Below are 15,172 nucleotides of genomic sequence, written 5' to 3' on the forward strand. Positions count from 1 at the left end.
GGGGTGTCCCCCAATGAATTCCAGATATTTAAGTATAATTTATGAATTTTGTATAATTTTCCACGCACCTTTAGATAAATAATAAATTTCAGATATGATTTAACAGAATTAGAAAATAAATCTAAGGAAGGAATTTTATTAATTTTTAATTAAAAATAAATTTTATCCCTATAATATTCTCCATAGGGACGTCCAATCGAACCCCAACTCAAATATCAATATAAAAGTATTTTAAAAAGATAATTTTATCCTATCAAATTTTTCATGGGAGGGAGAGGGGAAGGTTACCCACCTTGGTAATTAAAAACAATACAAATATGTGACTCAAAAATTTTCCAACTTTATTATTTATAAACAAATTATATAATATATATAAAGATTTACAATGTAATCATCAGAAATATATTAAATAAAAAATAAATCACAAATAAAAATTAATTTTAAAAAAAGTGATATATGAATAAATTTTTTTTATATAGATTTATAGTTAATTCAACAAGTTAAACAAAATTTTCTCATAACACCGATAATAGATCTATTGATTCTAGTTTCGTCTAATTGAGTCAAAGGATAGGCGGCATCTAAAATATCTAAACACTTTGATAGAAAAGTTAATAATAATTAAATGTATAATATATAGAAAATTGGAAAATCATAAGTACGTTTTTAGTCTTAGCCCGTCCTTAAAGATAATATGGGGGGCATACATATATAAAATTTATTATAAGATAACATAGGTTTGAGATAAGAATATTGTCCAATATAAATTATTCACATTTTGCCTTACATTGGGGCGATTCCGGTCCTAGTATTAAGAATCTGGCAGTCAAATTTGAATTACCCTGCATTCACATTTAGGGCGAATTTGTGGCGAATTCGTCAGAAATTCGCGCTAACTGTGAATGAAGTGTTAGGAAGGGTTCGATTTTATGTCATCATCCCTTTTAAAAAATTATAAAACGTCGTCCCTCTGATGTGATTTTTTTGAAAAAAAAATAAATAAAATATTTGGAGGCACAAAATATAGTAAGGGCCTACATTTTAATAAACAAAAGAGACTAAGGATAAAATATAATGGTGATCATCACTTAGACCTAGAAAAGGTTTATGATTGACCATGGGATTTAATATGATTAGCGTTTTGTGGAAAAAAAATTCCAGATGTTTATTTAAAAAAAATATAATACAAGATGTGTGATAATAATAAAGCAGGGATGTGAACCCTCCGACAAAAAAAAGGGTTCGGGACCAGGGTCCGGGTTTGGAGATCATAAAGAAATTATATTACGCAATTTATTTATTTTTTTATGTTCCATATAAATTATAGACATGCAAAAATTTAAAAATTAATTTATATTTTAAATGTTTTATTTAATCGCATAGCCCTTAATATCATTTATAATAAAATATTATTCCCTACACGACAAAACATAAGCGTATCAGGAATTTTATTAAGACCATCCTCCCCCTTCCCCATAAATTTTGCTGGAGATCTTTAGGTCTACAAATTGTAGGTCTTTGGCTATATTATAAAAATAATATTTTGTTATCACTTTTTTTAATATAAAAATTCTTTTTTTCATGAAATTTTGAATTACAATCTATATTTAAAAAATTATTTACTTTTTACTAATTTATCTTAGAAATTCGTAATATGTTATTTATATTTTTAAGTATGGGGCAAAAAGTTATATTGCCTTAAAATGATGTTTACGAGAGCAGGCAAATTTGCAATGAGGGAAGGGGCTTGGTTAGGCACCTACTCAAAATTCCCAATATTTCACTTTCTAAAATTGATACAAAATAAGATATGCAACGTATTCATATTTTATATATTATTGTGAAATTATCATTTATAATATTATTACCTACATTACAAAATTCACATATCGTCAGTCTAGAATTGGATTGCTCCACTTGCACAAATGTTTAAAATGTAAAAATCAACATTTAAAGTTTAAAATAAAATATAGAAAAAAGTTATTGATCAATTTTGATAATATCTTTGGCAAAAATTAATATTTTTTCAACATTTAAAGTTTAAAATAAAATATAGGAAAAAGTTATTGATCAATTTTGATAATATCTTTGGCAAAAATTAAAATCTAATTTTTATATATATATTGGGAATAAATTAGTTATTGTCCACTTCTAACTCAAAAATTTTGAAAATGTCGAGTGGAGCACTTTAATTCCAGACCAACGATATATCACCTTCTAAAATTGAGAGAAATTAAAATAAAATATTACCGATAAAATGGAAACATCAAAATCAGAAAATTTTGAAAAATGGCAAGAGATAAAAAAAAAATGAATTCTCGAAAAATAATTTTTTAAAAATTTATTAATCATAAATTTTAGGATATTTTTAAAAATCTTTGATATTTTTTATTGAAACCTAGAACCCTTGAACCCTCCACTTTTAAAATGGGTCCGAGTTCGTACAGCCAAATTACAAGGTTCACACATTAAAGCCAAAATTAGGATATGTAATGAAATCTACAAGGGTTTGAAAGGCAATGCTGGGTTGCATCAAGGGACAGGTTTAATTCAATTTTTATTTCTAGTATATTTGACATGATTATTGTAGACCTGAAATATCTCCTTGATGTGTGGTATTCACAGACCATGCGTTATTATGTACAGACACGTAAAAATTTTTGGGTCGGGTTTTTTATGGTGGCCCGAAAAAAATAATTTTCCAGATATCATAGGCCCGGCCCATTTTTTGGGAATTTCGAGGCGGGGTAGGCTGATCTCTAGGGGTAATTATGAAAAATATTGGATATACAACTTATAAGGTTTACTAAGCGGATAGGAAGATTTAAGATAGAGGTAGTATAGAATTAAAACCGCATATATAAGTGTCTAAATTTTGATATGTTGTATGGTGGAGAAGAATTTCTTCTAGAAATAGGTGATTGGAAATTTAAGTGAGGTCAATTATTTCTAATGACTAAAATTAGGATGGGAAAATAAAGAGTTTTGAGAGGAAAGGAACCATATTAGAAGGTATAAGAGTAGATATTAAGAGCAAGATGTGCTTGCCAGCGTGCACAGGAATAGATTATGAGTGCAATAAAATTAATAATTCTCAGATGGATGCTAATATCTAAGAAGGGGTAAGTAAGTAATAAAGGCATTAGGAAAATGTTGACAGAAAAGTTTCCTATGGGTTTGTTAATGTAGAAAGGAGATAGGCAAAATCAATTAGAATAGAAATAACAAGACTAGAGTTTGGAGGTAAATACAGAAGAAGCGCCTAAATAAAAAAAATAGAATAAAATTGTTGGAAACATGCGGAGCTTAAACTTGACAGATTGGCATATTGAATGAAATAAAAGTGTGCAGAATTCGAAATAAGAGTCCCGAAAAAAAAATTCGACGATCTTATGAAAATAAAATTTAGACAGGATTATTGTTATTTTATTTACATTAATATAAGTATAACTCAGCTAGCATTATGAGAGCTAAAAAATTTTAAAAAAATTTACAATTACAAACCGGGCATAATAATTAGTTGAAAAAAAACATGATGCATTTATTCTTTTCTCAGGTCTTTCATTTACTTTTTGAAAAATTACCTCCAATTTATACTTATTTTTTCTCCATTTTTTTTAAAAGTATATATATATATATTATTATATATTTAAATTCTAAAATATATAATTAGCCAATAAACCCTCTTATCTCCAATAAACTTCTTCTTTTTTTAAAGGAAATATAGAGATTTAAACCACAAAATCAAAATAAATGAATGCTGGAAACAAATTACGAGTGCGATATAATCGGCGTTTGAAGATGGAACAAATATACAAACCGGAACTGAATCCTATTTCGAAATTTCCAGAAAACCGTTCTTAAAAAAATTTACAAGTAATTTTAAAATATTTGATTCTAAAAAACGTTGTAAAATTTATTATTGGATGGGTTCATATATATATTCTTTTTATTACTTTAACACAGGGAAGCGAACCCGGCAAAATTTTAGCCCCGGGTTCGGTTTAAGTAAAAAAATAAAAGGTGGGTTCGGTTCGGGTTGGTTTATGGAAATATTTATGAACCCGGGTTTGGTTCCGGGTTCAGCTCGGGTTTAAGAATTTTTGAATTGATATTAAAAAACTAGACATAAATTTGGTATAAAAATAAATTTTTTATTTTATTTATAGGCAAAATACATTTAAAAATACAAAACAGTCATATATCAATTTTAAAAATTTTATTTAGACGGATTAACATAATATCTTCCAGGAGTTGTTCACTCATCCTCGATCTATATGGTGAGAGAATGAATTTCAAATGTGAAAATAATTTTTCAACGCTGACCTATCAGATGTCTTTCTAAATTAGACAAATGATTACCAGACATTTTTAATTTGTTGCAATATGAGCATACTGATTTATTTTCTATTGTATCAAGAGTAAAATGCTTCTCAAATATGACTTTATTTTTTATCTTAAATCTATATAATAATGAGGAACTTTTATTAAACCTTGAAATAAAAGAGTTAAAGAGGATAAATTTTAAATAGCAATGATTTCATAGAATTAAAAAACAGATATATAAATTTAATTTCAATTATAATATACATTTCATTAATATATATTAAAAATTAATCTGAACAAAAAATAAATCAATATAATAATTTTTATTTTGACTTGTTCATTCCTTTAATTAGTAATCTTTGAGAATAAGTTATAAATTAAAAATAAATGGCGTGAATGTATTTAATTGCTTTAAATTTATTTAACACTCCAATAGGAATCTTTGAAAATAAATTTTAAAAAAAATAAAAAAATGGCGTAAATGAATTAAGTTGTTTAAAATTTATTATCACTTCACTTAAAAGGTATTATGATAATATTATAAAATCTCAATTAAATTATTAATATTTGTATTTATTATACAAATATCTTAATATATGAGATTTTAAACAATACACTGAACCCGCTTGAACCCGGGTTCATAAAAATTCCTGGGTTCGGTTCGGGGTTTTAAAAATTTTATAAATGGGGTTCAGGTTCAGATTTTTTTATCAAAAACCCGGGTTTACTCCTCCGGATTCAGGTTGGGTACAAATCCCTGCTTTAACAAGAGTTTTGAGATGAAAATTAGAACCTTAAACCCTCGATAAATCTAAAAATTGACCCACTTTTATTTAAAATATATTAAGAAAGGGAACCATTTTTTTGTCAGTCCAGGTTTTAAACTCTGGTTATAATGCTCTGCGGTTTTTTTAACCTATACAGTTGTAAAGACGCGTTAATTTTGATTAACACCTCATTTATAGTGAGCAGCGCTATAAGCGATGCGAAATTTACAAAAGCAAGCCAATAATAGGTATAATTTATAAATATGGGACGAAATGATGAAATCACGACACTGTTGATATAACAGAAAATTATAATTGTTAGAACCGTGACGAATTAGCTGTTCGCATAACTCGGGGAAATCGTGCGTACTATATATGCAGAATAAGGCTTACTCAAAATAAAAATGCTATGCTCAAATATGAAACATTTTAGGTGGGCAAATTAAATTTTACGCCTGTTAATGTCACTTACAATTTATGATTTCATCATTAAAGTTTTAATTTACAAAATAGATTTGGAATTATAGGTAAAATTTAATCGAAAATGGCTGAAGATTTTTTTATTTTGAAGAACATTTCAAACTCTATAAATTTATATATATAAAATCTTAAAACTTTATTTTTGTAAATGGATTGATCGGCCTTGTAATTCAACGCTTTCGATAATAAAGCCATCCTATGCCAATGCATAGCTAAAACGATATCGTATTTAACATAATATTTCCTAATTAGAACAAAATATTTAATTTAACGTAAAATATATATATATGTTAGTGGCAATGTGTTTTTTTCCGGCAATGTGTTATTATTTCAACTTTAAATTATTTTTTGAGGCCGTTTTTTAAAATTAAAATCCGATTTTTGCGGAAATGTATTTCAGCATGTTTAGAAATACCTATCTTATAAATTTTAGAGAATCTTACCGTCGTTAACCTTTAACTCATTTATAATTTATATAAGAAATATATGGCTGACGACATGAGAGGGTACGAGATGATAACAATATTTTGTCCAGCCAATCCCAATGATTAAAAAGAGGAAGGACATAAATAATATAAAACCCGTTATTTAATTCACAAATATTTAGCAATTATAAATATTTTACTTGGTAAAAACATTGTTTTTAATTATGTGCTTATTTAAAAACAAAAACAAGGAGAATGTGCAAACACTATAGTGTATCTATGAAAATAAGATAAAATATTCAAAACTATAATAAAACTTAAATGTATCCCCACTTTCCAAAGCTTTGCCCATTTCGTACGTTATTTTCAGGCCGACCATGTTCAGAGAGTCACGTGCTAAGATATTTTGGTAGTCCACACCAAGCATATTAGCGTTCATGTGTGACTGCAAAACCATGTTGTAAACTATATTCTTGGAAGCGGGAAATGGTAACGCATTCGAGGTTAAATTTTGAACAAATAAATTACTCTTTGCAGTGAGATATCGGTTAAAATAGTCCTCTTGGTATATTTGTACCTTTTTGAAATCCAAATTAGACCCATGAAAATCATATTTTGGTAGACATTCTAATTTTTTTTAAAATAAGGTATATTGTTTTTAAAGTCAAACTTTAACAAGTTCCGCTTAAAAAGAACTTGCATTTTTTTCTTCTCTTTAGCTTTCATCTGGTGGTAAGTTCCTTCAATATCTCTCTCTACTTTATGTCTTTTATCTAATTTATACTTCTTTATATTGGCTCTAACTTTATGGTCCCATTGAAGTTTTGGCCTTCCTCTTTACATTTGCCTATCATTTCCAAATTCTCAACCTTATTTCCTATATAATTCATAGGCCTTCTCATTATGTGCCCATACTACCTAAGTCTGTTTACCATTATCTTAGTCTTAATGGGCACTACCTTCTCCTAGTATTTTTGTACTTCGCACTTAACTTTTTTTGTTATCCCAGCAATCATACTCAGCATTCTCATCTCCATTTGTAGACTTCTCTCGTCTGATTCTTTGGGCCATGTTTCCGAACAATATAAAATAGTAGGTTGTACTATGGAATTGTAAATTTTTCCCTTCAAATTGTGTGGGATTCTTTTATCAAAGATTACTCCAGATAAAGATCTACACTACACTTTAACTACCTTTGATTAATTTTACTCTTTATCTCTTTCTCTATTGTGCCGTTTGCTTGTATAGTGGAGCCCAAGTATTTGCAGCTCACAATTGCCGATATCTGCTATTCATTTATATCAATGCTCTCTGTTTCATCTCCTCCAATCACCATATACTCCGTATTTTCTCTATTTACTTTTAGTCCGTGCTTTTCTAGGATACTTATCCAGCTCATTAATCTTTCTTTCATTTCATCCTTGGATTCAGCAAGTATCACAATATCATCTGCAAATATCATATTCCACGGGACTGTTTGTGGTAAAGACTGTGTTAATATATCTATTACTGTTATCAAGAGAAGTGGGCTGAGAGCTGACCCTTAATGACTCTCGGCTATTGTGATGCCTGCTGAAGTACCTACTGTGCTATGGACCTTGTATGGCCCATATACATATCCTGTGTTATTCTTATATATTTTTCGGGAACCATTTTGTGGCGTAGCCCCTACCAAATAAGTTTTCTTGGGATACTATCCAAGGCCTTTTCTAGATCGAGAAAGACAATGTGTAGCTTTTTATTTCCCTGTATTTTTCGCTCATTTGCCTAATTGCGTAGATTGCATTCGTTGATCTTCCAGGCATAAAGGCAAACTGAGTCTCTCCTATTTCGATTTTATCTCTTAACCTTTTATCTATTATTTTTTCGTAGAGTTTAAAGTGTTTCATTAGTTTTATGCCCCTGAAATTTTGGCAATTTTGTGGATCTACTTTATTTTTGAAGATATGAACTAGATAGCTTTGCCTCTTTGAGGAATCTCTTCATTTCCCTGTTTTATTGTACAGATTTGTGAGGAAATGTATTCCATCATCTCCTAGTGCTTTAAGGCTTTCTATTGGAATATCATGTGGACCCCTAGCTTTGTTGTTTTTCATATGCTTGAGGCATGTGATTATTTTTTGTTCTCTTATTGTCTATATAGGATTTCTAATTGTTCATTTAGATGTAGTATGTGGGGATTAAAGTTGAGAAGCTCCTGAAAATATTCTTTCCATCTATTCATTATTTCTTTTTCCTTTATTATCATTTTCCATCTTTATTTATGATTACTTTCGTAGCTCCGTTTATATCCCTTAAATTCTTTTCTCGCTGTTTGGATAATCTGTATATTTTATTTTTCATACATGTCATCGTATGCCATAGATATGGCCCTAGCCACCGCCTTTTTAGATGTTCTCTTGGATTTTTGTTTCTTGTCTTGTCATCTGGGTTTTTTAATTTGTATCATATTTTATATATAGGACTTTTTTCTCTTAATAGTTTGTACGTTTTCATTCCACCACCATAGTTCTTTGTATGATTTGTTTCCTCCCCTTGTCAAGCCTAGTGTAGATTTGGCAATGTCTATTAATCTGGATGAAAGGCCTGTCTACATTTTTTCACTGACTTATGAGGAATCTATTGCTTCAATGTTTGTATTGTTTACAAAGGCATCTGTCATTGATTTTAGTCTACCCCATTTGATGCATGGTTCAAGTTTTATCTTGTTTTGAGTAGATTTATTTGTGAGGTATAAATCCATCACTAGTAAGTTGTGTTGCGCGATAATATCTTCTTCTGGGATGACTTTGCAGTCTATTACATCTTTTAATCTTCTGCGAGAAATAAGCATGTAATCTATCTGGGTTTTCCTTGTACCACTTCCATATGTTATTAAATGACTGTCATTTTTCTTATAGTAGGTGTGAGTTAAGGCAAGGTTGGCCTGCACCAAATTTCAGTACATGCTCTCCTTCATCATTTATTTCTCCATATCCAAAACCACCATGATGCCTTTTATAGCTGTCTCTTGCTTTTCTCACATGCGCTTTAAAGTCTCCACCTTTTATGACCAGGTCATACTTAGGGATTTCCATTACAGCTTCAGCCGACACTGTTCCTATTGCTAAGAATTCCGTTATAGTGCAATTTATACCCATCTCCAATTGTTAAAGTCTTCTGACTTTTCCATTTCGTCTCTTGTATGCCTATATCAACTTTTATCTTGTTCAATATTGATGCCAATTCTCTCGTCTTACCTAGTGTACCAATATTCAAACTTGCTAACCTTGTCTTCTTTGCTTTGACCTTTATTTTAATTTTCACAGGTTGGAGGTCTGCACCTTGCGTGTCGCTTGGAAGGAACGCCCTAGCTTTCATATTCCTTTTTTTGTTTATCCTTAGCACCCGGTTGTCTAAGCCTCTAGGTGAGCGAAGTGTCATCTATAAATTCCGAAATTTACCTTACCATATGTTCTTACACATTAATGATCGAAGAAAAACCTGAAAATTTTTTACGTTCCTTAGTAGGATTGAACCTAGAACCTTCTGCCCAAGTATACATCATAATTCACTAGGCCATCCCGGTGATTAAAAAAGGACTTGCAATAATCTTAGTAAATTTCCAAATGATAAGAAAACTTAATAGTTTTTAAACGATATATTTTTTATATATTTTGTATACATCTTTTAAAAATTCCATAAAAATAAATTTAATATTTGATTTTCTTATACATCCCTTACAGAATAAATATATTGACACCCATCATTTGTTGAATGAATTTTTTTAAAAAATAAAGAGTGCGTTATAAATAAAAAGAATTTCAATTTTAAAAAATGGGGTTGTCCGGATTTCGATTGGAGACCTGAATTAAATTGCTCACAGATAAATCCAATGGTATAAAATTAGTATTTTAAATAGTTAAATAATCGAACTAAAACTGCTTCATAAAGGTTGGATAATTTTATCTATTTTATATAAAATATAAATCTATTTTATATAAAATATAAATCTATTTTATATAAAATATAAAAATGTTAACCATCTATCATATCTATGCAATATTCGTTCGTGCTATTCGAGATTTGACCTTGAATCTTACTCGGGCAACACAATGCGCATTTGCAATTAAAAAACAAGTTAGTTCTGAAGAAATGTTGTTTAACAGAGGTTGAGGCTATAAGATTCATGTAGGAGATATAGACCTGGGCATTAATTATATATTTTTTTTTAATCAAGTATTATTTTACTTCGAGTTTCTCATAGCATATTTTTGTCTGGGGCCGTTTTATGTTCGGCATTCCCTTTATATTTATAAATTATGTGCTTCCAAATTCTCACGTGCAGTTTTTCTTTTCTTCATATAAATTAGAATTTAGTTGTTATATTCCATATAATATAAAATTTTGATTTAATATTCTGACTATTTTAAAAATCGACTAATTTAACCAGGCCCGGATATGTTTTTCTAAGAAATTGCCGCAATCATAAAATTTGAAAGCACTATAATAACCAATTCCATAATGCAACCAAAGAATCAATGTGATGAATTTGAATTTCACAAAAAAAACCTATCAATAAATACCTTATTTTAAAAGAATGACAATATAAACTAGTGGTCTGCATCGGAACCCGGCCCGGCCGGCCCTGAATCTATTTAAATATAGAAATTTATTTCTATAATTACTCAAAATAAAAGATACATGCTAATGGCGTCTAGTTTCTATAAAATCAAATATTTTTATTTTACATAAAAAATTCAACATAAAATTGATAAATTTATATATATTTTGAAAAAAATTCAAGGCTGACCCGACTCGGCCAGAATTTTTTTAAAAGATATTAAGCCCGAACCAGCCCCTTCCTCCCGATTTTTTAAAGGGCCGGGTCTACTTTTGCGGATCTCTAATATAAACACTTATAAATATTTTCTAATGTTTTGAAAATCAATTTTATTCACATTATATACTATTTCTATTTACATATTTTTGTAAGTCATTTGCATTGGGCAGTTTAAGATCGTCAATCAAAACCAAATGTTGAATCCGACCGTTGGGTATCCAAACTCCGTTTGGTACACAGCTATGATCAAATTTTGAAAGACTAATTTTTTTTTAAAGATATATTATTAAATGCGTGTTGAACTTTTATTAGTGACCAACTTTTAAGGTGAGAACATAGAAGATTCAAATGATTAATTCGGCCCATCTTAAGCCATCGAAGAAATCTAATATGATCATATAAAAAAAGCGAGACTGTTACTTTCGACCTATGAAGAAAAACATTTTCCCGACCCGAACAAAAAATTGATTCCATATTCCTTAACCCGACCCGAAAATCTATAACAAAAAAATTATCCTAATTCTTATTAACAAATAATTTAGTTCTGGTTCAAAGGAAGTCATAGACGCAGCCAAGATTTTAGAGGGTGGGGCAAATTTAGGTGGGTTTTTCGATATAAATTATATTTACAAAACTTTATGCACACCTATCACAGATCTTTGGTCGAGTTGAATTGTAGTCATTAAAGTGACATATTTCTTACATTTTAGGGGAGAGGTGAGGGGGCGAGGGTAGATTTTTTATCATATAATAATGATATTGATATAAATAGGTAAATTTCCGAACGGTAGAAGTACCCACCCTATAAATTTGACTAAGTCGAGGGGAGCCATAATTATTCCATTATACATAATCACAGAAAGTTATTTTAAATTTGAAGATAAGAATTTGATCGGAAATAATAATAATAAAAAAAAAATCTGGCAATATACTTTGGGTAAACTCCTGTGCCTATTTTATTGCGATTTTCGTCTAAGATATCAAAGTTATTAATCACAATCTATTGCGGAGGGGGGGGGGGTTAAAATATAAATTATAATATGATAGCCATTAGTAAAGTAAGATTGATCCGAGACCAGGCTACGTTAAATGGTCTAATTTTAAAAATCTGGACCAGGTTAAACATAATGAAATAAGTTATAAGAACAAACATTAAACGATTGCGATGCTATATAAGCCAAATATTTTTTTTAAAAAAATATAAATTATATTAAAATTATTCATTTACTTCTCCGTGTTGTAAATTTCTATTTGAAATTTTTTTTATAAAAATGGAGTTTACGTTTCGGGTTGGTTTTAAAAAATTGCTCCACCATGCCGAACCATGACCTAACTACTAGTTATAGTTTTTTGGTTTCGCTCCCTCTAAAAATTTTCAAGGTTGATGAGAAATATTGAATAAAAAGATTCAATTTCGTAACCAGCCCTCAAAGCAATTTATTGTTAGTGGTTATACACCATACAATGTATAAGAATTAATTATATTTGTTCAACAATCTAGCATTATTTAGAGCAAACCTATTTTGTTATCCTTTATGGAGTGGGATATTTTTGTAAATTGGTTCATAGGGAAATTGAAAATATGAGCAGTAAATAAATCTTAAATAATTCATTATGCCTTCTCACCTTATTAAATAATTGATATAAATTAAAATTATTTGTTTCTAAAAATCATCCCGTCCGGATTTAACGAAGAATAAGGCGAGTTACAAAATTTTAGCCACAGATAAAAAATTTGAGGGAACAAATATTTATTTATTTCAAAATTGCGAGATTAAATGTCACATTATAAAATGACGCCTTGGCGAGTAATATTTTATAGCGCAAATATAAATTCACTTTAAAAAAAATATGATTGCTTTATCTATTAAACTTACTTTGCAGTATATGTGACGAACTATTTGTTGATATTTATCCCTTATTTCCTTCGGAAATAATTGTTTGATTTGCTCGAGATAACCATATATTTGAAAATTGGCAGTTCCCATTTTTTCAAAATGATCCATCAAATCAGAAAATTTGTATTTAGTCAATTGAATTTTTTCATTAGAATATGATATAGAATTTTCTGGGACATTGCTTTTTGATTCGCGCTTTAAATTGATACATTTTCAAAAGAATATTTCAAAATTTCTATATTTTAATTTGAGATCTTCTTCCTAAGTTTATTTTATTTTTAGCCTTTTAAGCCAAATTTAAGCTGGGCTAACCAGAGTTTTTAGTGGAAAACTATCATTTTGGACCTCGAGGTTTTTCATAAAAATGTAGCAGCTCGAAAAACTTATATAGATTAAAAGGCCTTAATGTGGATTTTCTCCTGTACGCGTCTATAGATCCTATTTTACCGGCATTTTGAATAGGTTATATTTTAATTTTGAAATTTTAAGCTTTTTTTATTATTATTGATGTTTTTGTACAAATGTTAACAGTTTTAAAGTTACAATTTAAAAATGAAATAAACTATTTGTTTGAAGATTATACGCATTACGAGGTGGACTTCATGATCAAGTTGAAATCGTTCTTCCATAGTTAGAAGTTGCAATTTTTTGCATTCATATTTATGATCAACCCAATCTTTTTTCTATGAAACATAAATAAGTTAATATTTAAAATCACATATTGCTTTTCATTTTATTTTAACTAAGGATGTCAAAAAAAATTTATGTAAACATAAATAAGTAGAAAAACAAACATCTTTTGCATTTTAAAAATTAAAACTTTTTAGGCAGTCCAAAATATTAAATAATACGATTCGAAAACTTTTGAAACTTTATGGGAAAAATATAAGCTGCTTTTTAAAATACAAAAATAAAACATGTCCAAAATATGATTCTATATAATTTAAAAAATTTCGAATTATTTTTAAAAAAACTTTAGAATTAAACTTAATAAAAAAATTTAAAAAATAATAAAAATAAAATGGAAAATAAATCTGCAAAAAAGGTAAGCAGACGATAGTAACCCATGACCGGAAAAATATCATCTGTTTCATCTCATAATCTTTTTTTTATAGATGTTATTAATTCATTGCATCTATCATTTACCCAAAGATGGCGCCATTGGATACCGTCAAATAAGATTACAATATAGGGAAGAATTTACAATTCACTTAAGTTTTGAGATGTTTAAAAGTTCTTTAAGCTCGGCCCATGATCCTTTTAACCAGGCCCCGCCCATACTTATTATTTATAAAGGAATAATCAAATCGGTATTATACAAGGTTTAAAATATTTCGGGGCAACCCGACTGGAAAAATATTGACACAAATTGCCAGACCCGGATTTTTTAATGCCAACCAGATCTCTAATCTCACCCCCTTAACGCACCTATTAGTTAGGGCCAATAAATTAAAGGTTTCAAGAGGCAAATTTTTAAGATCAAATCTTATAAATATCTCTCTCAAAGGTATAAATTAAGTTACTTTAATTCAATAAAAAATAATTTATATACTTGGCACTCCTTGTTACAATAGCAATGTAATCCACAGCTAAGGCATTTATAAAGTTTGTTTTTTGTGCTAAAAATAATTTTTGTTTTCAGTATTGATGAAAAAATTTAAATTATAATAAATAATGAGATTTATAGGGTAGTATTATGATTGTGGAATTATGGAATAGGTGATTATGGCAAATGAAACCTATTATTTTAACTTACATCAACTATTAAGATATTTAAATATTTTTAACAAATAGAATGTCAAGTAATCAATGTAAAGTTTTTTTTAAAAAATTATTTTTTTTATTCTCATCTATTCTATTAAATTAAAAAATTAATTAAAACTAAATAAAAGCATATTCTCTTTCTTAAAACAGCGAAATCTCAAATTTTTTCTTTATTTTTAAATTTACCTTTGAATGTTAATTTATTTCATAAAAACATAATTATTACACTTACAAGCAATATGAGCAATGAGTGTCTCTACATTTATTTAAAAGACTTGCCACGTAAGGTTCTTCGGAAAATAGTAATGTCCCTGTTTTTAATAGAATATTTTCATTTATTGCGGTTTTTGACATTTTAGATTATGGTTAACAAAGCAAAGCAAGGTAGTTTAATTATATGATCTTTTATATATTTTTGTATTTTTTTAAATATATTTTATTTTATTTATTTTGATATTATATTTAGAATTAAAATATATAATATCTTGATTGTTTTCACACCATTTAAAAACAATGAAAGTAAAATATTATGCATATCCACCATTATCATTATGCTTATGTAATAATAATAATAATAAGATTAATTAATTATCAAAATTATATATAATTTACAATACATTATATTAATTTATAAAATAAATTTATAAATTTTTTATTTTGACGGATGTGTGAAAATATCGAAATACCCAC

At 28.4% G+C, this 15,172-nt stretch overlaps 1 protein-coding gene across 1 annotated transcript; it reads right to left on the reverse strand.

The window, feature by feature from the left end:
- Nucleotides 1–492: 492 nt before the first annotated feature.
- Nucleotides 493–14,842, reverse strand: LOC135924025 (N-lysine methyltransferase SMYD2-like). Its single transcript, XM_065459073.1, has 10 exons — nt 14,715–14,842; nt 14,271–14,337; nt 13,282–13,401; nt 12,698–12,913; nt 11,753–11,820; nt 10,961–11,081; nt 10,021–10,183; nt 6,316–6,625; nt 5,709–5,817; nt 493–597 (listed from the first exon to the last, which is right to left on the reverse strand). Exons 1-10 carry the CDS (start codon nt 14,834–14,836, stop codon nt 493–495), a joined length of 1,401 nt encoding a protein of 466 aa, XP_065315145.1. The 5' UTR covers nt 14,837–14,842.
- Nucleotides 14,843–15,172: the final 330 nt, after the last annotated feature.

The sequence above is a fragment of the Gordionus sp. m RMFG-2023 genome, chromosome 2, assembly GCF_954871325.1.
Source record: "Gordionus sp. m RMFG-2023 chromosome 2, tfGorSpeb1-WG-v2, whole genome shotgun sequence".
Lineage (NCBI taxonomy): Eukaryota > Metazoa > Nematomorpha > Gordioida > Chordodea > Parachordodidae > Gordionus > Gordionus sp. m RMFG-2023.

What these genes read in the sequence shown, in the direction of transcription:
- LOC135924025 (XM_065459073.1), bottom strand. Translation starts at nt 14,836, where the DNA reads ATGTCAAAAACCGCAATAAATGAAAATATTCTATTAAAAACAGGGACA. An exon ending in ATTGTAACAAGGAGTGCCAA is followed by an intron (nt 13,402 to 14,270) that starts GTATATAAATTA and finishes TATGTTTCATAG; the next exon opens with AAAAAAGATTGGGTTGATCA. An exon ending in GGCACAGGAGTTTACCCAAA is followed by an intron (nt 11,082 to 11,752) that starts GTATATTGCCAG and finishes AAAAAAAATTAG; the next exon opens with TCTTTCAAAATTTGATCATA.